Below are 27960 nucleotides of genomic sequence, written 5' to 3'. Positions count from 1 at the left end.
AATAAACTTCCTTTTCATTGATGTTATGGTGGAATGTCTTTTACACTTGCATGGTTTCTTGTTGGATCTTTGCATTAGCTAATGATAATTAGATGGATGAAAGAACATTGTATATGATTTATGGTGAAACTCTTAATCCATACCACTAGCCTCTTTCCAGATTGTAAGTGTGCCTTGCGTGGTCGACCGGAATACTTGAACAAGCTTAAGTTCAATTGTTATTCAACCATTGATATGCATTCGATTTTTATGTCAAAGCATGTCACTAAGCTTTGTGGAGTTGTTGCTTTGTTGCTTTGCATGTCAAAGCAAGGCTTAGTCAAGTTTCACCAAAGATTTTATGTCGTTCCTACATTCTTAGCAAGGCTGGTGGATAACAGAGTTATTGGACTCAATATTTGTAAAAAAAGTTCTCTAATCCAAAATATAACATGGCTTCTAATGTGTTTGTTGGTAAGTTTGTAGGTAGGGGATGGAAGTATCTAGTGTGAGTTGTAACCATAAAAAATTAAAACATAAGCTTTAGTTGAATTTGATGTCCGTCCTTTGACCACTAAATTATGGAAACACATTTTGCTTCTAATTAGAAACTATAAATTAATAACCTAACCTCATTTTTTACAAACTTCAAGGTAAAAGAAACTGAAAGATTGTGAAATGTGTGGCCTGTGGAGCAAATTATTGACAAACAATAAAATTGGAATAATTTGCTCAAAAATGATCACAAAAAGTTAAATTTTTTCTTATAGATTCCTTGGATATATTACTCAAAACTTTAAAAGAATCATAGTCAAATTCACAACAGTTTGTAAGTTAACGAAATCAAAATTCTTGGCTCAAATCATTGCTTTAATACCACTTGTTAGGATATATTCTGAAAATAACAACAAAAATTATTTTAGTATCAGACCACTTTGAGGGGGTGAGCTTCAAAATTCAGAATGAGTATATATGAATCCAATTTAGTAAATTATTGATGGTTTGGAAGAGCCTTTCTCTTACTTTCTAATAGACATAAGACACACACCTTCATCCTAATTATGTCAACCTAAGGAATTAACTAGAGCTAATAAATGAAAGTAATAAGGTTTAGCATGCCACAAGTGCTTGATCTTATTACACTTATGAAGACAGAATATTCGGGGCATAACAAAGGCATTTGCCTATAGCAACTTTAGACATTTTTCATTTTTCCACTTTTTGTACAAAACTAGCTAGGTTTGCGACTTAATTGATTGGGAACCTTTTTGTTGGTTTGATTTTTTTGGGAAAAACTCCTTATGCTGTGTGCCTGGGGGTATTTTTCCAGTTTTATGCTTTTCCAAAAATTGGTCATTTGGCCTTAGGAAGCATGCCTAACCAATGTTTTCGGTCAAAAATGCTTGTGGAGTGTTCCAAGAGATGGTTTCGTCACTTTCATGCCTTGGCCATTTTTTTCCTATCTTAAATGTCTAAGTTTGGAACCTTGCCAACTATAATGTCCCCATTTTTGGGTTGTATTGCATTGTAGTTCGCTCTAACCTTCTTAGTGTGCGTCAACCCTATTAGAGGGGTTATTTGATGTTACCAATGAGCTTAGATGATCTAGAGGATTCGGACAGCACTTTTCGAAGTTATTATCAACTTCTAGTGTGATATCCAAGATTCTTGGAGAGAGTGTCTATTTAGAGTAAGTCACCTGGTTAGGTCCAATTCTTATCATCTTTTGTATCACTCTAGTGTAGTCAATTTTTGATTTTGATGCCTTTCGACTGTTTCTATAACTTGAGTGTAATATTGAGTTATCAGTTTAATCGTTTACTAAGGTCGTTAAATATAACTTAAACTATCTAAAAGGTACCTCAGAGTAATAGCTCGTTGGATTGAGAATAAATTTTTTTAGATGTTGGATGCTTAACTAAGTGACTAAAGTGCCCATAATAATTAGCTATTTTAATAAATAACTTTTCGGGGTTATAACGCTTATTTAATTTATAGAGTGCTTTTATATTGTACTTTCTAGACTTTCTGGGAAAGTTCTCAGGATGGTTATAAAAGAAGGCTAGGGGTCTCATTTGAGACATATAGGAGTTTTAGAAGCTTGTTTACTTCTTTGTGGACATTCAGAGATTTGTGCCTATGGCCAAACTCTTGCCAATGGGACAAAAAGCTCATTGGTTTCTTGAAGCTGAGGACAAAAACACTTTGTCTTCAATAGAGCAGTTCCATACTGGTATCGATTGAGTGCTGAAGGTTTGAATGGGGACAAAAACTCTTGTCATTGTTGCATTTTCGGAGGTGAATCCAGGCAGTGTTGGCATTCGTGTTAAAGAGATTTAAATGTTTGCTTTTGGAATTCAGCAATTGGGGTTTGTTGAAATTTGTTAAGTTTTAACATAAGACAAATTTTAGATCTAATGGTGGTTTGAGTTGGATGCCATAAATGGAAGGATAACTATTTGCAAAGGTGATCAAGCTGATGCTTGCTCTTATTGAATGGCTTCATCATTATAGGATGATACATATTTATTCCCTGCTTGGCGTGAGGTTATTGTGTGGCAGATAAACATGGAGTGAAGGACCTTGCTAGATCATGGGACTCATTGCAGCATCGTCTTGGTGTCTAAATACCTTTATGCTGGACGGTTTGCTTTTTGATAACATTCCTTGCTACAAGCATGAGCTCCTTTGGTCAAGTTGTACCCACAAAAAGGGACATTTTGCTGTCTTCCCCTCACATTGTAACGCAGTAGTAAATGGACAGATTGGGGCAATTGATGCTCCTTTATGCCTGTCATTGGTGCTTTCTGAGGTCATTGGGGCTGTGTAGAGGATGTGGGAATCACCAGTCTTCCATACCTGGACGTGGACTGAGTTGGAGAGATTATTAACTGTTCAATATGAAACACTGTTGCTGCTGTGTAATTCAGATTGGAGCATGTAATATGCAGTTGTATATCTCATGTTGATTCAAATTGAGGGGGAGATTCCATTGATGATTTCAATTCTGCTGCTGCTATGCATATTTTTTATCTGTTGATCAGCATCTGGAAGTTATTTTAATCAATGCTATGCATGTATGTTGGAGACATTGTTACTCTTTGCAATAAAAGGTCAGAGTGAAAAGCTTATATCTTGCTGTAACTCAATAGTTTGCTGTTCAAGTTCAAAATTTATATGTTAACTCTGTTAATAAATAGAAATATACCTTGCATCTATATGATATCTTTGAAATACAAACAAAGACAAAAATCAAGGATCATATCATCATATAATCTGAATCAAACATGCAAATGGAACCCAAAATATCTATTCTGCAAATATCACAAGTTGGGGATGGAAAACATCAAGAAAAAGTGTTGAGGATTTTAGATCAACTGTTTTTCTCCTCTCTTGCATGTCTGAGCTTGACCCTCACTTTGCCTGATGTGTTGGAAAGTTCCTTTTATTGGCCTTGCAAAGACATTGACTAGAAATGACATATGCACCATTCATGACCAAAGGAGACATGGATTTGACACCGATTGACAAAATGAGGCATACAATAGGATTTAACTCAAAAATAATTCAATACAATTTTTTTTGTATGGTACAACAATATTATAAATTCCTTTTTGCATTTTTTACTAATTTTGAGTCAAAAACTAGGCTTGAAACAATATGCTTGAGGCAGATAATACACAGTAAAGATATTTTAATTACATACCAATATATTTTGCAAACCATAGAGAGATTGCATTTCCTGCTTGTGTTTATATACTTCATCTAAATTTTTTGGAAATCTTTTTACAATAAGATAACAATTATAAGAAAATTTACAGCTGTGCTAAATTTTTGTGATTGTCTGGTTATGCTCAGGAGGCAGAGTCTTGGGAGTGCCATTTTTAGATCCTTTGGCGGGGATCCTAGTATCAGGCATGATTGTAAAAGCTGGTCTCCAAAATGGTTATCAGAGGTACCTGTGTTCTTCCTACATATTTAGTTGTTTAAAAATAATTGCAATTTTACCTCTCATATTAGATGGTTAGCTACTTTGTGAATGAAAAGTCTTACCATTGAACATTGCTTTTGTTGTTTTACGTTGTGGTTAAAACATGTGGATATTCAGCAACATGTCTCTTGTTTAATTGGCTGATATTTCCTTACACAGAAAATTAGTTTTTTTTTTTACAATTTAATAGAGTTTATATATACTGTCTCAGGATTTTGATTACAAGCTTATATAGGAAATCTCCTGCTGCAAATGTTTTGTAAAATCCTTTTTATTATTATTTTTAGCATTCTTGATAAAGAGAATATTGTCTGTACGTAGTGTTATCCTGCATGTAATGATTTGTAGATCCTTTAATAAAAATGAACTTGTGTAATAATGAGAATTCTCCTGAATGCCAATTCTTCATTTGATGCTTGAATAACTATGATTTCTTTGAGATTTTAAAGTTTCCTGCTAAATAGTTTGAGTAGTTCACGAGTAGTCTTATAGAGATTTAGATAATTCATATAGTCCTGAAAGTAAGAGGTTAGAATGTAGAATATTTCTTCTTACATTCTCCTTGGGGAGTAATCATAAAAGATGTGTTTCTTATGTGTTTTCATATTAATTGTATGTACATGCTTGATCTGTATCTATAATCTATAGATTTCATAGGCACAGAAAAATCTGAAATTGAGTTTCCACATATCAATATCCCTTCCATGTGCAAACCCCACCTAGACTGGATTTCCCCCTCTTCCCAACCACTTACCCAGATTTGATATAAGCCAAAGGCTGATATAGTTCTGCACAGCCTTTTTGGGAAGGTCATAGCATCCTCCCAGCCCACATCTTTGTTTAGACCAAGCCATGAACTTAAAGCAGTTATCTCCAACAAATCAGCTCCACTAATAAGGTTTATCGTTTAATAGAATATCACATCCAAAAGACTATCACTAGGCCAAACATTCCAACCAAAAAGAAGATGGATTCTATCTACAGCTGAAAACACCTCCCAAAGACCTTATTCTTTAGATTCATGGATGTCTCTTCCCAGACTAAAAAAATCTCCAAGCATGGGTTCAATAGAACTAAAGAAAACTTGAATCGGCAGAGAATTGATGGTACTCAAAGGCCACTTCATTGATGTCTTCCCTTCTAATCAAGAACATGATCAAATTTTCCATTCAGGTCTTTCTATTATGAGAAAATTACAACTTCCTGCAACATTGAGTGCCAATATTTAATATAATAGAAGGTCTCTTATCACTATCCCTTTGTAGGTCCACATAGCACACCTCCTTGTGAGGTCTAGTAAGAGGCATCTGTCAAAAAATATGAAGTTTCATCAGAGTTTACATTTTTGCTTAGACTTCACAAGGAATTTGGGTGTGCCGGACCAAGTTCATGTGTGTGAACCTAGGCCTTTATGTCATGTCCCCTTTCTATAGTGGACATCAGAGACAGAGGAGTTGGCCTATCATTGGAGTCTCGTAGGCTAGCAGAGGTTGATTGGGAGACTCATTCAGTGCATATAGTGACTGGATTTTGGCTTTACAGGTAGTTTGGAGGAGTTCCTAGATTTTAGGGGATATCCCTAAATTTTAGGAGGTCGTGGCAGTTGCCAGTCGTGAGGTTATTCATGACCTTTCAGATGGTTTCAGGGTCAAGAGATTTGGGTGTGTTTCCTAGTTTCTAGGAGCATCCCTAGATTTTAGGGATGAGACTGCTAGTTGATCCATGATTTCCGACATCAGTCACAGACAGGTGACAAGTTCAGTTTCAGGCTTTTGGTGTGTTTCGAGCTTTCTGTAGCTATTTGGGTTATATTTTTAATATATTTAAATGTTTCCTAAGTTAGCATTTTAATATTTTAAATAAGGCTATGTCTATAGCCATTTCAGAGTAATAAGGGGTTTTTGGCTTCATCTAGATTCGTATGCCCATGTGTTATAGCTCGTTGGAAAGGTCTTGAACTTTTCTAAACGATTTTCACTTGCCAGGGTCCTTTTGGCACTTGGAGTTATTTTATATTGAAAAAGTGGTGTTTTTTCTATACTTGGGCGCCCAATATTGGGAAATATGACTTTATATTAAAGCGCACTTTTCATATATCTTTAGGGTTCGATTTGGAAGGAAAGAGATATAAGGAGAAGGAAAGAGATATAAGGAGAAGGAAACCTAATTTCTCATTATCTTTTACATATTGAAAACTTGTTTGGTGCGATATTGCTCTGGTAGAGCAATTCTTCAATCTGGGACGCAAACCCCATGATTGGTACTGGCTGGGATGTAGCCCTCAGCTATTGATTGGCAGTGGATTCTTTTGGCATTGGCATTATTGGTCAGAGTGTATGCGCTATTCCTTGTGGAGATTCAGATTGCTTGGTTAGGGTTTTAGCAGGGTGGTTGAATTTCCCAGCTAGGGCGTGATTGTTTCAGCTTGATGCCACCATTACAGTAGGTACACTTTACGCTGGAAGTGGTGAAGACTTTCATTCAGCCATAGCTGGTGTTCTTGGTTTGTGCTTATCATCTACCCTTCAATTGGCATCATTATTGGATGTAAGCACATCCCCAGTGCGTAGGGAATAATTTGGATATTATAAATCAGAAATCTGCCTAGTACGATTTGTATCAATTCTAATTTAATTGAATGTCCTTACTTGTTTCAGCTTCCTTCCTTATTTGCTATTCTTTATTCATTACTTGCTTATATATTCAAAAAAATACAAAAAGGAACCAAACATTCTGCAACTTCTCTCTATTTTGTAAGACCATCAGCAAAATCATAGGAAAAATATAGTTTATTATTTTAAAAATTACAGCGGATCAGCAAGGGGATCCATCAGGGATCTTTCCTTTTATAACCCTATACCAGTAGACACATTGTTAATTCGGGAGAAATAGAATGGGGGCAACACATTGACTGAAAAAATATCCCTTTAAGATGTAGGATCTGTTGTGTGCAAGGTAATCCAGTTTGTGTCTATCCCTCATAGGAAGCCCAAGAACGGACAAAACCATATGAAAGACATCACAATTGACATAACAAGTCAAGGAAAATCAGGATTGATCACATTAACAACAAAAAAATTCTAAAAACTCAAATAAAATGTTCAACTTTGTTTGACAATTTAGAGCCACGGGTGATAAATTCCATTGAGCATCTCCATGGAAGTGCTGAAGCTCTCCCCATATGTCGAACCTACTCCTTGACCCTAATTGCTTAGCAGATTTAGATAACATTGGGGTGGAAGAGATGAAGTTTGTCCTAAGCACCCACAAGTATAAGCTGACTTCAGTGGTAGATATACAAGACCCTTTAGCAAATATGGATTGGTAAAAGGTAGTCCTTCAAATCAAATTACTTTTCATCGAACACTTCTCTTGTAAATCGCAACCAAAATACAAAAAGAACAAACTAATTTATTACCCTCAAGTAGATGGAAATTAAGACAACAACCAATAATGAGAAAAAAAAAGACACCATTTAATAGATGATCAATAGATGAGGAATACACAGCTACCTTTGGTCAAGGTGGAATGCAAATGTATATTAATCTAGGGTTGTGAGTATCCATTATGTTCTCTTTCAAAGCTATATGCACTTTTCAAAGCTATATGTTCTCTTTCAAAGCTATGTGAATCACAGTGTTAAGCTACATGTCTGATGTGCATTCTAGTGAATTGCTTCATGCTTTAAGTGTATTCACGTGCCTTATGCATGTTTCTCTTAAAAGTATATACACTTCATAATTTGTGGATAATTATTTGTTTTACTGTATCTTTAATATGTTTGCTCCATTGTATGTTTTATACGTGTACATGTAAACTTGCATTGTATGATTATGTGATTGCTCCATGTTTGTCACATTTTCAGCATGACTGTATCACACGCATCTTCCTAACCTATGCTTTATGCCTTGCCTCATGATTGATATGTCTTATTCCATGTGCATTTATATGCCTTCCTCAAATGTCACATATCTTAAACATAGTTACTTCAGGACTGATTTGTTTTTAAAATGCTTACCCCATGTGCATTTTCCAAGTATATCTATCATGTATGCTTTACATGGACTGCTTCCTATCCAGCGTATGCTTGTTCTACTTAAGTGCCTCTCCCATAACCACATACACTCACATATATGCTTTGTGACTTAAGAGAATTTATGTGCACGTTTCATACTTTATTTGCTTGCTTTACACCTTGTGTATATTCGTGTGTATACTCCATGTTTTATGGAGATGCTTTTTCCTTATATGCTTTGGATTTACACCTTATGTGTATCCGTATGTATGACTCATGTATTCATGTGTATGCTTGATGTATTGGGTTTGTACATAGACTCATAGAGTGATTATTATGTGTGTGTTTCATATACATGCTTTGCACCTCCATGTGACGTGTACACTTCATGTCTTACATGTATTGTGTGTTTACTTCGTGTATGCTTCGTGTCTATATACATATGTATACCTTGTGTTTATTATAGAATGACTCAGTGTGAGAAAATTGTCAATTGCTTGAGGACAAGCAATTTTGGGAAGGGCCGACTGTCATGTTCCTCCTTGATCATTATATATATCCTAAATGAAATAATAATTATTATTAATTAATCTAATATTTACCAAAAAATGATTATTTGAAACTTAGCTATTTATTAAATATTATTATTTATTAATATTTATAACTAATAATATTTTTGAAATATTCAAATAAAAATAAATTAATATTATACTATAAACATAATTTATATATATTATTAATTATAAACACAATTTATATATTCACTGTCATATCAGAAATAAATAAATGGATTTAGAATTTTGTCTTAATTAATAGGACTTCACAATTTCTAACATTTAAACCACCAGCCCAAATTCTCTTGATTGGCTATTTTAGAGTCTTAACAATTTATTAAACCCAAACTGTCCTCCAAAAGCCACGTAAGATAAAGAGGTGTGTGATTAAGGGGAATGGAGAGACATTTACCACTTCGGCTATTTACTAAGTCAAAAGGCTAGTCTAGAAGACATCACCTTTGGGAAGCACGTGGCCATGAAGAGACATAACCCTCCAAGCTCGATTGAGGATATTTATTGTAGATTGGCACTTAAAAAAGAAAAAGGTATCGGGATGATGACAGGGTAGAAAACAAAAACGGAAGAAGTATAGAAGAGAGTTGAATCTAAATCAGCAAGCAGTTCACACATGTACGCAATGTCAAATACCTGCCACACCGTCCATAGGTTATGTCTGGCATAATTTGGCATAGGAAGACATGATAATCGTATCAAGATTTAAAAGGTATAACTGCTATCATAATTATAAGATACAGTCAAATTGTTATCAGATTTAATAGGTATAAATGCTTAGGATCGAGGACTAATGAATCACAGTGTTAAGCACAACAAATTGGTAATTAGAGTAGCATCGTATAGGAATTGTTCTGAAGTGATTCAATTGTATTTAGTTAACACCAACAGATTGGTTAAATTGGGAAAGACACAATTTGGAGAAGGCAATGGCAAGAGACAAGGGATATGTCTCTTGGAGCATCCATTTTCACCGTTTATGAGGACTGTCCAAATCATTTGGAAAAAGGATGATGGAATTGGAAACTTGTTAACTCTTATTCATATACTTGGATCTGCTCTTTCAGCACCTACCTAATTGGCTCTTATTGGTTGCAGGCACGTCAACCACAGATCAGAATTGTTATTAAGTTCCAGACAGTAACATCTTGGTTCTAGGTGGTATGCTCGGGAATGTGCTAATTATATAAAACCTGATATTTTTTTTTTTTATAGGATTTAATAATAATGTTAACATAGACTATAATACATAAGGCAGTCATACTTGATCTTATATACAGTGGCACACCAGATCTGACACATGCCAGATCTGTCTGCTATTGCACCTATTAGATAGATTAATGATTAGAGTTTTAGGAATTGGCAGTGCTAATAGTTTATATTTTAGAGAAAATAATTTGATTTTACGTATTAATTTATGTAGATATATATATAAGGGTGATTAGACCAATAACAATATTAAATTGTATAATCAGAAAGAACTTAATAATAATATAATAATAGAAAATAATATAATGATTATAATTATTATAATACTTTATAAGAACTGCTCTGCAGTAAAATATATATATTATGATACTATCCGAAAATAAATACAAGTATATATAAATATATAGAAATAGTAATTTGAATGAAAATTTTACTGATTGAACTGTGGAATTGACACTGAATTGATTCATGTTGAGATGGATTTGTCTCCTACTTAAGTTAGTTAAGTATATAGAAATAGATTAATTATGGTTAAACAGGCCTAAACTTAGTAGGGGACATTACAGTGAAAAAATAATGATAAAGATTAAAAGAATATTAAAAATGGGGACAAAAATAATTTTACCTCCAAAGAGCATATGGGCCGCCAACATAATGGACAATTAAATTAAAAAATAAAAATGGCAAAAGGAATTATAAGAAGAAAAGGAAATCATCCTTATGCATTACACATAGGAAGAACAGTCATACGAACCCTTGATCATTTAACCATATGGCTTTTCCAAGGGAGTGTACGGTGGCAAGCATTGACTATACTGTATATTATAGGTTTGGGGGTACGATGCACGAAATATTTCCCTTCCTATCTGTTGGTTGAAAATTTTGTACACTTGGGAAAATATACAAAATTGTGGTTTCAACCACAGCACACAAGTAAAAACTCTCCTAATTAAGGGAAGGCTCCCCCTATCTAACTAAAACTGAAATAAAAACAGGATGGTACAGCAGTCTTCCTTCTTTCTTCAAGAAAGACAATATCCTTTTCTCTTCACAGAAAAGGATAGCGATTGAATATGAATAGCAGTAACTACTTTCAAGTGAAATGAGAGAAAGGAAATGAAGTTTCCGGAAAGCACAAAGACTTCCGTCACTTCCTTCGAGACGGGACAGCAATATCAAGCTCAAAGACTTGACTATTGGAAGTCCTATCTACCCTTTGCTACACTAAATTTTACAACGAATAAAAGACAGCAGCTCAAAGGCTGAAATGATTTATTCTTTTAACACAAAGACAAGAACTAATGCAAGCTCAAAGACTTGCTGCTATTTCTTATCAAACAGTAATTTTTCCTCAAGAATAGATGCAAGCTCAAAGACTTGTTGCTCCTTCAAGAGAGTTTCCTATTTTAATTAATCTTCTCTACTTGCAGCTCAAATCAGATTGGACTAAGCTCCTTTAGAAATACTTTGCATAGAAGAAATAAAAAGATTCACACTCAAACATGTAGCTCAAAGACTCAAAACTTGAGTAATCCTTCTTTCTTATTCTTCAAAACCTTCAATTCACATACATAAGCTCAAAGACTTCTTGCTGTAAATTTGGCAGAGTTTTTGCTTGCTTTCCAAAAGATATAAAAATTACAATAGACTCCTCCAGTATTTATAGAAGAGGAGCCTTGAGAAAAAGGTGGGAGGATCCTAACTAACTTGAGAGATTCTCTCAACAACCAAGACTCATTCAATAATTAATTGAGACTTCATTAACTAACTAAGAGTTACTCCAACTAACTAAGACTTATTCCAACTACAGTCCTAATCGGACACAACTTGTAGTTGTCTTACATGTAATTACAAAAGTGCAAGTAATGTGTAACTTGCTTTTTACAAAAAATACTTTTACATGTAACTTGTCAAAACGAAATTACAAATGCATAACTAAAATTATTCCATGTGTCTAAAGACACGACTCTAACTGCATCATCCTTTGTCTGTGATGATCTTCATGTTGCTTCAGGATGCTAGAACTTGAAGTATTATAGATTGGTAAAGACATCTTGAACCGGAATGGGAACTTGCATCCTTGTCTTCTTGCTTGGGGTAGTACTAGCTTTTCAAGAGGGAATGGGCTGCCTTCCTCTTTTCATGTCATGACCATCTTTGTCTTGAAAGCATTTTATGCTCTCAACCATGAATTGTTGTTGTATTTCTTCTTTGTATCATCTTTCATTCTTGAAATTTGCTTGCAAAATAAGGCCCATGCCTTAATCCATTGATTTGGTAGATCGTGTGTGCAAATCGGACTGACAAGGGAAGAGAGAAATTGATGCAAAAATGGGCTCACAAGTGAATTTTGGGTTTTGGAAGTTGCATTACATGTGTGCGATAAACAAGAGCATTAACTTGCAATTGTGGGGAACAAACATGCAACTTCATATGTGTAATGGGTAACTACAAGTTTGCACTTGTAATTGGACCTTTAGAACTCATTTTCAAGTGTTTTTTGAGCATATTTTGGACCAATTTCGGGTTCTGTATGGCTGACCGCAGGTAGGCTTTTAAATGGGGAAAATGAATGAAAGTGTGAAATGAGTGGATGAAATGGTATGTACGGATGATGGAAATGAATATGAAAATATTTTGGGAAGATCATCTTCAAGAAAATGGGAAGAACTTTCAACATGTAATCCGGTTCTAAAAACCCCATTTTGAAAGGATGGGTATTTCTCATCTTTGCAACTTGGAATTTCAACAAAAGATGGTTAAATCTTTTATCCGTAAGGGAAAAACAATTATTTTCATCCAACTTGTAATTGGGATTTTAAAATCCTGAATACAAGTAAAGAGGGAAAATGGGGAAGAACAATGCAATTCTAAAATTGCTAATCAAGGGGGAAAATCTCTCTCACAAAACCAATTTTTTGGGAAGAACCAACATATTTGAAAACAAGAAAAATGAAACAAGAAGAAAATAAGAAAACAAAAAAGACAAGAAAAATGAAACAAGAAGAAAAGAAATCTTACCTTGCTCCAAACTGAAAATGCCTTCTTCAAAAAGATGATTAATCTTTGAAATAAAGAAGAATATCTCTTAAAAAGAAATTAACCGTATTCCAAAACCCTAGCCACATTTTTGAAAAAATGCCCAAAACTGAAAAACGTGGCAGCAAATGCATGAGAAATGGCATGGAAAATGGCCAAGACTCTTTCTAACCTCAATACCTTAGCATACCAAGCCAAAATGATTCATAACATTGCTGATTCGTGGCATTTTTAATGAAGAAAAACGTGGTTTTTTGGCAAAAACGTGTTTGCTGTTATAAAGCTAAAAACCAGCAATCTTAACCTCCATGTGGCGTGAAAGGTGTTTGAAAATGCATAAAAATAGGGAGGAATCCAAAACGCCTTCTATCTCCCAAAAAATCTCCACAAAAATTTGCTAAAAATCCTCAAAAAACATGTTTTTCCTTGCAATTCGGGTTTTTTGGAACAAATAGCAAGTTTAAAATGTATGAAACAATGAAAATCGGGTTTTTTGGAGGATATGACAAGTTTAAAATTTCACTTTTTCAACATATTAGGCAAAATCGGGATTTTTTGGCCAAATAGCAAGTTTAAAATGTCAAAAATGCACTTTATGAGCAAAATCGGGAATTTTGGACCAAAGTGCAAGTTTTAAATTGTCACTTTTTCACTTACAAGGCAAAATCGGGATTTTTAAGACAAATAGCAAGTTTAAAAATTCAAAAATGCACTTTATAAGGCAAAATCGGGATTTTTTGACCAAATAGCAAGTTTAAAAATTCACTTTTTCACTTACCAAGCCAAAATCGGGATTTTTTGGACAAATGACAAGTTTAAAAATTGTCAAAAATGCACTTGCAAGGCAAAATTGGGTTTTTTGGAGCAAACTACAAGTTTTAAATACTTGTAAATGGGAAATAAAATCCCTACAACAAGTTATACTTGCTTGCACATATGTAATGGGGATTTAAAATCCCTATTACATGCAAAAACCATTAAAGTAGGGGTTTTTTGACCAAACTGCAAGTTTACTTGTAATTGAGTCAAAAAATCCCTATTTTAACTAAAAAAGACCAAAAAACAATAAAAAAGATAAAAACAACAAAGGGGAAATTTAAAACAAATTACAAGTAACATCTTTTAAGTAAAAGTGCACATGTAATAAGTCAAAAATTCCCCTACAAAGACCAAACAATGAATATCATTAAAACTTGCACTTTGAAGAAAATTCTCCACCTGCAGTCGGGATTTTAAAACCCGAAATTGAAGGAAAGACATAGCAAACGAACCCAGAATTTGACGAAATTCGAAACATAGTTCGAGGATGGACTGAGGATTAAGCCAGTCCAAGGATTAGTCAAAATTTTGCCTCGGGAAGCGTGCCATAGAGTAAATTTTTTCATTTTTTCACAAAAATTTCATGTAATGGTCCTTCATTTTTGAAAACAAAAATGAGGACAACACTATTTGTTGTGACCTTTTTCACACATTGCCCCATTGCAAATGGGGACCCTCTCTTTTCCTGCTTTCTAGGATTTTTGTTAGTATCCTATGACCTTCCGCTTCAGTTTCACCAAACCTTGCCTAGTTTTGAGCAGTTCAGGCCCTAACGATTGAAAATTAGTTTGTGCAAATCCTGAGATTCCAGAATACCAACACCGCTAGAGTGCTTAGACAAGCCAGAGGACGAAGATCGCAATTGATTTGGACAAATTTGGACAACTTTCTATTTTTAGAAAGTCTGCTTTTTTGCTTTTTCCTATTTTTTAGGAAGTTTCGTTTTTGGCATTTTCAGCCCGATCACCGGTATGGCTATTTTTAGAAAGTTTTCCCTATTTTTTAGGGATACCTGCATTTTGCTTTTTCGGGATGGGAATCTAGAGTTTGCACCCACACCACTGGCCAGCTTTGACTGGGACCTCAAATCTCCAAGTTTTGACCTAAAACGCTATCTCCCTACATTTTAGGGGTTGTATCGCTTCAGATGGGTTTGCCTCAATATAGATTTCAAATTTCAAGTTAATTAGGTTAATTTTTGTTAAGATGTGAAATTTTGAAATTTTCCAAAATTTTGTCTAAGTATGGCTAACGGATAAGGTTGAATGTCATGACAAGTGTGGAAAGTCTGTCGTATAGAAGCCTCAACAAAAGTTCGCCTTAGAAAGAAGGTGTGTGAAGGTGAAAGAGGCATCAACAAACTCTGCCCTATGCCTTGGGGTCACATCAAGAAAGTCCGCCATGTCTTGGATAAGTCATGTAGAGGGGTTCTCAAACTCCGCCATACCTTGGAGAAGCCTTGCGGATGGTCTTGAAACTCCGCCCTATCCTAACATGTTGAAGGCCAACACTCTAAAGTCCGCCATGTGGGAGCCTTGTCTAAACTCCGCCCTATCCATGAAGTCTGCCCAAGGAAGGAGGATAGCCAAGGAAGAGCCCATGAGGAGAGGTCTAGAAGTCCGCCATGAAGGGGTATAGCCCAAAGCCTGCCATATAGAAGAGCTTCCAAAGTCCGCCCATGAGGAGAGTTCATAGAAGTCCGCCCAAGGTAGGAAGGCCTCCAAGGTCCGCCATAGGTTAGGAAGACTAAGGGGAGGGAACTCAAAACTCCACCCTCCTTGGTGTCATATCAAAGTCTGCCCAAGGTAGAGGATCTATCAAAGTCCGTCCATGAAGGAGATGCCTTCAAACCCCGCCTTGAGGAGAAAACATCAAAGTCCGCCCAAGGTAGAGGATCTATCAAAGTCCATCCATGAAGGAGATGCCTTCAAACCCCGCCTTGAGGAGAAAACATCAAAGTCCGCCCATGAAGGATGAAGATAAAACTCCACCCTCCAAGCATATTGGGCCTTCAAAGTTCGCCTTGGTGCCACCTCTAAAGTCCGCCCTACCCCAGCAAAATGAGGGTGATCTCATCAAAGTCCGCCCATGTTGGAGAAGTCTTCAAACTCCGCTCAAGATGCTAAGTCATGGAAGAGGAGCCATCAACAAACTCCGCCCTAGGCCTCCAAGTCTTGGTGAAAGGTTATCTAGAAGTCCACCCAAGGTAGAGGACTCACCAAAGTCCGCCCAAGGTAGGAAGAGCCTCCAAAGTCCGCTCTAGGAGAAGGTAACACCAAAGTCCGCCTTGGTGGAGGTATCAACAAACTCCGCCCTATGCCAAGGGGAGCCTTCAAGGAACTCTGCCATGCAAATTAGGGAGCCCAAAGGAGATGCCATAGAAGTCCGCCCAAGATAGGAAGGCCTCCAAAACTCCGCCATACCATATGGGAGGGCCATCAAACTCCGCCATACCTTGGAGAGGTAAGGAAAGTCTGCCAAAACTTGAAGAAGATGAAGGTAAGTCTTCAAAAGTCTGCCTACACATGAAAGTCAAACAAAATCAACAAAATGCAAGTGATGTCACAAAACTCCCCCAAGATTTCGAACTCAAAGACCAAAATGCAAAGTTTTCAAAAGGAGAATGTTGGAAGATTGGTAAGGATTTCGAACCTAAATCCAAAATAGAAAGTTTTCGAAAGAGAATATTGGAAGATTAATAAATATTTCAACTTATAAACCAAATTGGAAACTTTGGAAGATATTTTCTTCAAACTTAGAAACATGACAACACTTTCCTAAAGAGTGAAGATGGAATTAGAAGTATGAGTTGGAAGATTTTAAGGGTTTCCAATTGAAGAGTTAATTTTATTTACAAATACTTCATTACAAACTTCATTTCTACACCAACAAGTTCGAAGTTACTAAGGAGAGCTTAGTAAATTATTTCAGTTTGAAGATCATCTGGAGAAAGTTTTTGATATTGCTGGAAGTTGGATAACTTTTTTGATAAAAGTTTCATAGATTCTTGGAGGAAGACAACTAGTACAAGGAAGAATTATTTAACCTCTTCTAAATTTTCTGAGTTTTCTTGAGAGAATTCTAGCCCTACTTCTACCCATTCGAAGGTGAAACTAAATTCATGATGCAGATTTATGGATTTTTTCTGAATATTTTCCAGAATTTAATAAATTATTTTTCGAAAATTTTGGAGAAAGAAAATCATTTTTTTTGGCTAATTAAAAAAGTTTTTTTCAAAGTTTTGACGCCTAGTGTTGATTGACGATCACGATCATCCTTGAGATTGAAAGGCTTTTCAAATGAAATTTCAAGTTTTCATGACTAAGTATAAGATGAAATTTTCCGAGACTTCGCCATTTCGCAGCCCCGTTATTTTTTTTTTGAAATTTTGCAAATTATTTTCTAAATTAAAATTTCATTGTTTATTTGCAGGTCCTAGACGTTATGAAATTCCAAGTGGATAAAGATGCTCCTCTGGAGTCGAGGATGACTGCAAAATGGATGAACGTCAGCGACACCAACCTCAGATACATAATTCTGAGGGAATTTAAGAAGCGAATGTTTGGTTTGGACAACCTTGTGCCTACCACCATTGTGCGAAAGATGATAAGAGTGGCATCGTGCATGCTGCTGGCTTCCTCCCCACCATGCAGTGCAATGAACTAGTAGTCGAGTGTGCCAAACATTACAACCCCATCAGTAAGGACATTGTTGCACCTGATGGAAGGATACTGGTGAACATCAGTGATGAGGCCATTAGAGAGGCTTTCAGGATCCCAGAGTATCACAACACAGTGTATATGACAAGGGACGAAGCAGACGGTCTGTATCAAGACCACCTAGAGGAATATGATGCCATAGTTAACCATTCCTAGCTAGACAAGCCAAGGAAGGGTGCCTCCAAACTTCAGAGGAAGAGCCTAGTGCGGACATACTTCAAGGAAGACATTGGAGACATGATTGTCCTGCTCAATAGAATAATGGGAAGCCCTCAGGGAGCTCCATTCGAACCCTGGATGTATTATTTCATTAATGAAATAATCAATGGAGTAAAAATGATAGACTGGGTCAAGATGATCAGCGACAACCTAGACAGCCAGCTGAGGAACCTAGAGACGAATAGGACCTTCTTCATGAGTTCTTACTTGTTTTATTCCTTGGCCAGGACCTATAGATATAGAGGTCTCACTTGTAGAGGAGAAGTAGAGAACAAGGAGAACAAGTTTCTAGTGTATGATTGCTATCCCCAGCTCCACATGGAAGAGAAATTCCATTTCAAAAGAGTGAATGATACTTTCCTTATGCACATCACTTGGACATTTCAAGGTGGGCTGCACCGGAGACTCTCTCAAGAGTCTATGGACTTCATCAGTCGGTTCGGATATTGGTACATCCAATATCCAAAGTTCACTTACCTTCGAATCCAGGGATTCTTCGGACCTCCATACAAGCTTCCATCGTACCCTACCAACTGAGTGGTGTTGCTCGAGGTTGTAAGACAATTGGAGGAGTATATAGTGATTCAAAGGGATAAGCAAACGAAGGCAGGAACGTCCTCACTCACAATTGGCAATGGGCTGGAAACATGTCCATCATCACAAGCTGCTGCGACCGCTAAGAAGGAGCTAGCCTGGTATCCCTTTTATCAATACAAGGCAAGAAGGAATTTCAATCCATTCCACAGGATAAAGAAGGTCGAAGGAACAACATTTGAGCATAGACCAGACCTAGAAGATTATTGGGCTAATGCAGTCGGTAGCTTCGAGATCAGGAAGAAATTCTGGTCGAGATTTCCTTTGAGCTTGGTGAGAGCAACAGAGGTATTCAAAGTTGCCAATCAACTGGAGGAAAGCCTAGAGCTTTAGCAGCCAGGCTTTGAAAAAATGAAAAATGAAGCCCTAGTTTTAATAGATTGGATAGAGGGGGAGAAGTCAGATCTAGCAGACCTCATGAGGTCAGTGGTTGAGTATTCGAGGTGGTGGATGTCTGAAAAGACAAGGCAGTTAAAAGCCAAAGGTGTGACCTTGACCTACGAATCGATGGGAGTAGATGATACTCTGTCCATCAATCCTTGTACCTCTGCCGGTGATGCTCGAAATCCAGAAAGTGTTGGGTCTCGAAAGAGGAAGGAGTTGGTTGGAAGCTTGTTGTGCATTGCACACGCTCCCTGTCGCCGATAGGGTCCCCCTTCCCTCTTTTTTTTGAGCCTTTCGTCTTCGCCTTGTTGAGTTTCACGCAGAGTGTCTCGCGTCCTTTCGAGCGAGTCCGCGACCGGTCCAGAAGTGATGATATTGAAGGAAAAGAGCTAATGATTCCATTAGGCTAGTTTAGCCCTCGGGCACGAATACCAAGAAATTGTTCAAAATTGTGAAATCGCCTTGGATAGGCGTAAGGTGATAGAAGTTGGCGAAGCCCGCCAAGCAAAGAACAACGCGTCTGAAGGTCGCATGACGACCCAAGATTGTCATTTTTCGCGATGAGATAGATTACTTGAGGTTTGTTTTTGCGGAGTTTACGAGATTAGAACGAATGATGATTTTCGACAGCCGGAGAGGGAGCGAATTTCGTTTCAAAATGCCAAAGTTAACAAACTTGCCCAAGTGCCCAAGTTCGCACTCCTTGAGGAAAAGGTAAAAAACGCCAAAATGCCCAAGAGGGGGCGAATTTTGGACTTTCTGGCCACATTGAGAGAAATTCACAAAAATGCCAAAATGGGCCGAATTTCGGACCCAGGGGCCAAAATTTTAAAAATTCAAAAGTTGAAAAAATGGGCCTAAGGTCTGAAAATCCACAAACTTGGCAAAATCGCCCAGGGGGCCGAATTTCGGACCCTGGGGTTGAAATTTTAGAAAAGTTAAAAAATTGCCAAAACTACCCAATGGGCCGAATTTTGGACCCAGGGGCCGAAATTTTAAAAATTCAAAAGTTGAAAAAATGTGCCTTAAGGTCTTAAAAGTAAAAGGTTGGAGAAAACTCCTATAAATGCCGAATTTCGGACCCTAAGGGCAGAATGGAAAAAATTTGATTAGTTCGTGAAAACGCCAAAGGGTTTGAAGTTTGCAGAAGCCGCGTGAGTGCCGAAAACCGCGAAGGAAGGGAGTATTGCGGGAGAGTAGAGTTAGAGGGTTTTAAAGTTTGCAAAATCGTCAAAAATGCCGAACTTAGGCGACTAGCCAAATGGTGCGAAGAGTTCATAAGTTTTCAAACCTCTCCAAGGTCCGAAATTCGCCATAAATCCTCAAAGTTGCAACGCGTAGGGCAAATGAAGGAATTCGAAATTGTTAAAACCCCTCCATTCCTCCGAAGATCAAAGTGCCATAGCTCCGAAGTTCGCGATCCGGAGGATGAGGCTGCACAGAAGTTGAACTTTTTTAAAGCTCCCTCATTCTGCCGAAATTAGGGTAAATCGCGTGAGAAAGGGATTGCGTGAGGGTTAAAGAGAAATACGGAGCCAATTTAGCATAATTTGCATCCAAAGTAAAATACTGACATAAACCATTCCAAACATTCAAGTTCAAATTGCCATTTCGCCTAAGGTAAAAAATCGCTTAGTCTAAAACTCAACATTGCAAATTCCTTTCAAACCACAGCCGCGAAAATTTGAATTAGAGAGATAACCGTTGGAATTCAAAATTTGCAGAACTATCCATTCGTCTTTACGCAAAAAGTCAGGCAATTTCTTGCCATCCGTTTTCATCAGGTAAGTACGCTTTGTCTCTCTTGATTGTCTCAAATATTTACAAATTGGATGCATGCATGTGCAAAATTGATTAGAGTGCTTAAGTCTTCAAAATTCGCACTTTTTTTCCGATTATTAAAGCGTCATTCAAAGCAGTCGAAGATTAGAATTTGCTCCTAAGTTTTAACTAGAAATTGCATTTTTTTTAAAACTTAGGAGAATTTTTCGAGCTTTGTCCCTTTTGAAAATTAATCCAAAAAGTGCTTAAATATAACTTCGCAATCGAAAGCTTCATGAATAAATGTTTTGCTCAATCAAGCTCTCAGCTAGAAATATCGCTCTGTTTCCAATCTAAATTTTGAATTAATCCTTGAATGTTGAAGTATTCTCTATCTAACCCGCCTTACTTCTTTTGTATCGCCTCGTAATCTGCGTCCGGCTGTGTAGGTTAAATGCCTAAATCGGCAGTAGAATCATCAAAGACGCCCGCTACAGCCAAGACATCGCGAGCATCCAAATCAAATATCCCACGGAAAGTTGAAAGGATGAAGTATCAGTATCAAAGAGGGGTATTGAGGGAGTCAAAAGTTCAGAGCGTCTGGGACAATATCGGTGATACCGACCTAGGCCATATTGACATCCAGGACTTTAGGAATCGGGTCTTCTCCCCTAACGCATACGGCAAGCCTAGACAGATGGTAGAAAGTGGCATCGCCCAAGCGACGGGATTTCCTCCAGCAGTACAAAACTATGAGTTAGTGGTAGAGGCTGCCCAGCATTATCAGCCAGGTTCCAGATTGGTGCTCCTCGAGAATATGACTCTTGCCAACTTCACTCCTGAGGCCATTGGTGACGCATTTGACATTCCCTTCCCAAACAATCCCACGACCACGACTATAGACGAAGCACAGGGGGCATATGATATGAATCCGGCCAGATGCAGAACACTGATCAACGAAGAGTGGTACAAGGAGAGAAGGCTTCCAAGCGCCAGAATTGGGAAAAGACCCCAAGAAGTGACTTTCATAATGAGCATGGGGATATGGTCACATTACTCAGCCGGGTTATGGGACTTCCTAAATCCAACTACTTTGAAGAGTGGATGTTTTATTTCACAGAGCAAGTCTTCATTGGGAAGTCTAAATTTGATTGGGCCTAGATTATAAGCGACAACATCCATGCTCAGCTAATCGAACTCAAGAGCAAAAAGTACTTCACTATGACCTCTTACTTGGTGTACATGTTCGCCAAGAACCAGCCGCTGCAAAGTTTGATAATGAAAGGTGAAATTGGGAATGGGCCTGGTCAGGTAAAGGTCTATGATTGTTACCTGTAGCTGCACTACCAAGATATAGCTCAGCGAGAAAAGAACAACCCGGCTTATGCAGTTGGCCAGTATGAGCACGTCAATGACGCCTTCACAATGCGCCTGGTTAGGCTAATGCTGGGAGGATTACACATAAGGCTCTCAGAGCAAGCTACTATTCTAGTACAGAGATACAGACCCTGGTTCATCCAGTTCCCAAGGTTCTCCTATATCCGAATAACAGGCTTTGATGGTGCCCCTCTTCGACTTCAACGGTACCCAACCGAGAAGATAGTTCTTATGGAGGTCGCAAGGCAGTCAGGTCCGCCCGACATCTTACTCAGAGAGAGCAAGCAGGCTGGATTCGCATTCCCCATGATTATAGGCAACCAGGATGTCCATCTGAAGACCCCCACCCTAGCAGAGGAATCCCTCGCAGAGCTGGCCTCTTATGGCCTACAAGAGCATTTTTCGAGGAAATATTTTGATCACGATAATTTGGCAAAGAGAGCCTATGGCAGGCGATACAGAGCAAAGGAATCAGTTGAAGACTATTGGAAAAATTGCTCTGATGACTATGAGGTCCGGAGACGTGAATATTCTAGGCTGAGTGTGTAGCAAATGCGACTCTTTGAATACCGCCGGGTCCCAGATCAACTCGCAGATTTAGGGAATTGCCTCCAGGTCCAGGAATTTGAGGCAGTGAGGCATCTTTTGCCAGGCGTTGATTGGTCCCAAGACCCTATCATTGATTTTGAGGCAAGAAATACAGACCAATGGTTGCATCAGCAGATTGAGAGACTAATTTATGAAGGAGTCCAGTTCACCTACCACCAAATGGGTAGCCTCGATTCTTAGTCCTCCGAAGATGAGGGAACTTCCAGTGCACCTAGAGAAGAAATTGAGAAATCTGAGAAGAGAAAGAAGGCTAAGGCTTGCAAAGGGACTCGGACGTCCAAGAGAGCAAGAAGGGAGAAGATTCCTATAAGGAGACCAGAGGTCACTTCATCGTCAAAGGACCCCAATTCGTCCGACGATGTAGTAGAATTAGATTATATACCTACTCCGCCTTCCCAAAGTGACATTGATGCATTTGAAGTTGATGATCCTCCTGCGCCCGACATGCTAGAAGCTGAGCTAAGAGCCATTGAATCAACCGAACCGGGTAACCAAATAGAGGATGGAGAGATTCCATCCATTCAAGGGATCGAAATGCATGAACCCATGCAACAGAGCCGCAACGAGTTGCTGCTCCATAATACAACCACAGATGACTCTACCGTTGAAGGAGAGCAAAGGACAGAGGAGACCCACGAGCTCGAAAGAACTGAAGAGCAACCATCGCACGAAGGCACCAGACAGTTGTTCAGTGAATTGGGAGAAAATTCAGCTGCAAGCAAGGAACTTGGCACCTCCTCCACCCCTCCGGTAGCAGAACAGTTGCGAATCTGTGATGAGTCACCTGAAAACATCAAAGAACAGAATGCAAACTTAACCATATCATCAGCCAAGACAGTACCTCAAGAATGGTTGATTGCCAGAGCCCAGCGCAAGGCCGCCACCAAACCACCTATTGATTTGGAGGACATCTTCTCGCGCATAGACCAAGCTAAAGCTAAGGGGAAGAAAAGCCCAAAGCATATTCTAGAATGACTAAAGATGATCAAAGGAACCGCACTCTTCACATTGCCACCTCGTCTGTAGACAAGCCAGCAGATCAGATTATAGCATCACGACTGTCCCCATTGGACGAGCCACTAAGGAGCAAGAAAAAGAAGAATTCAAGGATTTAGTGCAGAACATACTCAGGCAACTTGAAGAGATAACAACTGAAAAGAACATGTATCGGGCTCGTGTTGAGCAGGGCGAGGGATACATCAATCAGCTCCTGAGACCATTACACAACGCTTCCGAATCCCATATTCCCCCGATGGCATTGGCACAGAGAACCACAACAGAATTTGAAGGAGTACGGGACACCGCAAGGGCCGTCAAGGAATGGATTCGAAGTCTCAAGGCGAAGGGGGAGCTAATTATTAAGGATGTAAAGGAAATGGCCCACCACCGGGAAACCATTTTGGTCAAATTATACGAGATGAAGCGGGAATGCCTCATAATTCACGAAGCAGTTACTACCACTCTTCCCCTCATGACGGCTCTCTTCTGGACCCATCCGCAAATTCCTACATTGTCTGACATCTTGGGCCCCCACGACGTCAACATTTTCAAGGAATGGTACTGGACTATCAGCATGAGGAATGACACAAAGGCCACCATTAACAAAGAGCAAGAGACATGCGAAGAAATTCTGAGAAACACCAGGGACCTTGGTGGAGTAATCCTCCGATCCTGGTTTTGGGTTGGCAAAACAGTCTGTCTGATCCCGTAATCCATCCAGACTGGGACGACAAATTAAAAATAGACAAGGTCGCCTACTCTACAGAGGACCTAGATTTTGCTAGTAAATTGCACTCTGATATCTTGAGTTTTGAGGCTAATCGGTCCAGCTGGCAAGACGGTTTGAAGCACATAGATCATTATCTAGAGAGCATGCAGTACAAAATTCATCATCCTCCTATGCCTCCATTCAGTCTGCTATTTCAATTATGCATCAGGTTCCAGGTGTATGTTCGCAAGGAATGTGCAGTAGGTCGGGACCTTTGGCAGGAATATTTGCATGGAGAGGATCAATTCTTGGTGAAGGCGTATGAAACTGGAAAAGAAAAAGTGATTTCTTAAAGTGCTTTTTTCCCTTTAAATCTTGAAAAGTGCACTTTTGCACCAAAAGGTCATGTTTGACTTCCAAGTCAACTAAAATGTAAAACTTTATGTATGCACCTTTTTGGATTTGTTAAAATTAGTCTCAGTCGTAACTAATCTGGTTGTTAATGCCCATAAATTCGATTTGATATACTTGCGATTTAATTGAGATTTATGTAAGTGAGTATTAAACTAACACATTAGTTTGTTATTGTTATGTTTGGTTAAGTAATCCTGCCGGTGTAGAAGGATCGTGGCTCCACACAGGGGTCACGACCCTATGTGGAACCACGTGGTTTCACATAGGATCGTGACCCCCTGTGGAGGCACGATCCAATGAAGACAAGTAATATATATCCGCCACCCTCGTTGAATAAGAAAGAACGTCAGACGATACACGTGGTGAACGCAGAAGATATAATTGCTTGGTCTTCGTATCTACATAGGCAAACTGATAAGACATAAATAAAATCAGCTTATATTTCTTTAAATCAAATACTAACAGTATAAATTCTTTGTCTCAGAATTCTGATTGTTTTGAAAGTCATCACAGTCTATTTACATTTACATGGTATCAGAGCCTAACTACTTAAGATCCGAATAGACTAAAAGCAAAGTTGACATATCATATCGAAGATTTCTAAAATGGTGAATACAATCAGATTCGAGGACAGACTCGAAGGAGCAGCAAATTTTGTGGCTTGGAAAGTCAGAATTATGTAGTATTGAAAGAGAACAAAGTAATCAAATTCATAAAAGAAGACAAGCTCGAACCTGCAGACGAACCTGAGAAAACTGTGTGGAATGAAGGAAATGATAAAGCTGTAAAAATCGTGATAGATGCAGTAAGGGATCACATAATACCACTTATATTAAAATATGACAACGCTTATGAAATGTTCAAAACCCTTGAAAGGACGTATGAGATAAACAATCCGAGCAAAACCCTAGCTCTAAAAAGACAGTTGAACCACATAAGTATAAATAAAGGTGAAACAATAAACTCATACTTCATGAGGATAGGTTCACTCAAAGATCAACTGCAAAAACTTGATTATCATGTCGAGAAGCAAGAACTATCAATGATTACTCTAGATGGATTACCTAAATCCTGGGAATCATTCAAACAAGGCATAAATGCAAGGGATAAATTTACATAATTTGATCGACTAAGGGATGACTGCCTCCTTGAAGAGTCAAGGCAAATGAAAGGGGGAAATCACAAAACTAAAGATGAGGACCTCCACATTCTGAATACCGACTCCCGTAAGAAAGGCAAGAAGAGAAACTTCAAGAAGAGAAAATCCCATCATGGGAAAAGCTTTCATAAGAAAGACATGTCAAAAATCCAATGTCATAGATGTGATCAGTACAGACACATGTCATTTAATTGTCCTGATAAAGTAAAACAGCAGGCATCATTCGCCAAAGTAGAGTGGAACACAAAACTTGAATTTGAGAAGTTTGTATTATATTCAACACTATCAAGTCAAGCTTCAAACAAGTCTAACACTTGGGTGATAGACAGTGGATCGTCAAGACATGTCACTAGATTCAGAGAATTACTAGACTCAATGGAAGAGGGATCAAATGAAGAGGTAACAATAGGGGATGACTCTGCACATCCTGTAAAAGGTGTCGGGACATGTACAATCAGACTGAAGTCTGGAATCTCAATCCAACTCACCGGGGTACTATTTGCTCCAGGCATCAAAAGGAACTTAGTCTCTATCTCTACACTTGAGGATGATGGATATAGAGTCTCATTCATAGAAGGAAAGGTAATGGCATGGCCAAAAACATCCACCTTCAAAAGAGCACAAGTGATTGGTTACAGACAAGGACACCTATATGAATTGTGTAATGAGCCAAATCAAACCTTACTTCATGAAGTCATAGATCAAGCAGAAATTTGGCATAGAAGACTAGGGCACTTACATTTTCGTGCTCTACCCTCTATGGAGAAATTAGTCACAGGACTACCTAAACTAAAGCCAATTCATTCAGATGTTTGTAAAGGATGTGCACTAGGGAAAAACACTAAAAGCTCTTTTCCCTGCAGTTCTAGAAAAACTAAAGGAGTACTAGAACTAGTTCACTCTGACTTATGTGGGCCTATGTCTGAACCATCACTAGGAAACGCATTATACTATGTAATCTTTGTAGACGATTTTTCTAGGAAAACTTGGATTTATTTCCTTAAAAGTAAAGAATCTGAAGATATTCTTAGGAAATTTAAAGAGTTCAAATCTATCACAGAAAATCACTCTGGTAGGAAAATCAAAACTCTTAGGACTGACAATGGTAGGGAATACACATCAGAAGTATTTAAAGAGTTTTGCAAAGATGCTGGGATTAAGAGGGAGTTCACTGTACCCTACAATCCTCAACAAAACGGGGTTGCTGAAAGAAAAAATAGAACAATAGTAGAAGCGGCAAGGGCTATGTTGTTAGATCAAAACCTAGAAACTGCACTTTGGGGGGAAGCCACTAATACCGCTGTATACATTCAAAACAGATGTCCTCACTCTCATATTGGTGACAAAACTCTTTAAGAAGTCTTTACTGGAATTAAACTTGATATTAGCCATCTCAAAATATTTGGATGTCCTGTTTATATTCATGTACCTAAGGAGAAAAGAACTAAATTAGAACCTACTGGACAGAAAGGGATTTTTGTAGGATATAGTGAAACATCTAAAGCCTACTGAATATTCATCCCTGGTCAAAGACAAATAGAATTAAGCAGAGATGTCATATTTGAGGAAGATATAGCTATTAACAAAACAAGGAGTTCCATCACACTTGAAATCCCAACTAATTCCCATTAATTTGGAAGAAGATTCTCTTTCTGAAACTCAGAGGGAGCATCTTGAGGATATCACCTTGGAACTTGAGAACTCTACAACAAAGAATCCCAGGAAGAGACTACTATGGGCCACTAAAACAGTATAGGAAGCAGAATCCTTTGCAGCACCTAGAGGAACAGTTAGAGAAAGCAAAAGACCTTCAAAGTTCTCTAGCTATGTTGCTCTAATGACAGACCTCATAAATGCTGAACCTTTAAGTGCCGGAGAGGCTCTTAAACAGCAAGTATGGAAGGATGCGATGATAGAAGAATATCAATCTATCTTAAAGAATGATGTGTGGAAAATTGTGCCTAGACCTAAAGGAAAATCAGTTGTATCTTCTAAATGGCTCTTTAAAATTAAGCATGTTGCTAATGGCAGTATAGAAAAACATAAGGCAAGATTTGTTGCTCGAGGCTTCTCACAGAAGGAAGGAATTGACTATGAAGAAACATTTGCACCTGTTGCACGATACACTTCTGTCAGAACAATCCTGGCTATAGCAGCATCTAAAGGATGGAAAGTTCATCAAATGGATGTAAAAACTGCATTTTTGAATGGAACAATTGAAGAAGAAGTATATCTAGAGCAACCTGAGGGATTTGAGGTAAATAATGCTAAAACACATGTATGCAAGTTAGAGAAAGCACTGTATGGATTAAAACAAGCTCCCAGAGCATGGTACAAAAGAATTGACAGTTACTTATTAGAGATAGGTTTCTCTAAAAACATTGCTGATCCAAAT

At 38.0% G+C, this 27960-nt stretch overlaps 1 protein-coding gene across 1 annotated transcript in view; it reads left to right on the top strand.

The window, feature by feature from the left end:
* LOC131071659 (metal tolerance protein 2) overlaps positions 1-27960 on the top strand; it is a 329214-nt gene that overhangs the window by 225134 nt on the left and 76120 nt on the right. The window contains exon 6 of the mRNA XM_058007584.2: positions 3838-3934. Coding sequence (XP_057863567.2) covers positions 3838-3934 — 97 coding nt within the window. The remainder of the gene's footprint in view (positions 1-3837; positions 3935-27960) is intronic.

Source organism: Cryptomeria japonica, chromosome 9 (assembly GCF_030272615.1).
Source record: "Cryptomeria japonica chromosome 9, Sugi_1.0, whole genome shotgun sequence".
Classification (NCBI taxonomy): domain Eukaryota; kingdom Viridiplantae; phylum Streptophyta; class Pinopsida; order Cupressales; family Cupressaceae; genus Cryptomeria; species Cryptomeria japonica.
The sequence above is the reverse complement of the archived record's forward strand: the minus strand, read 5'-3'. Positions and strand labels throughout refer to the sequence as shown.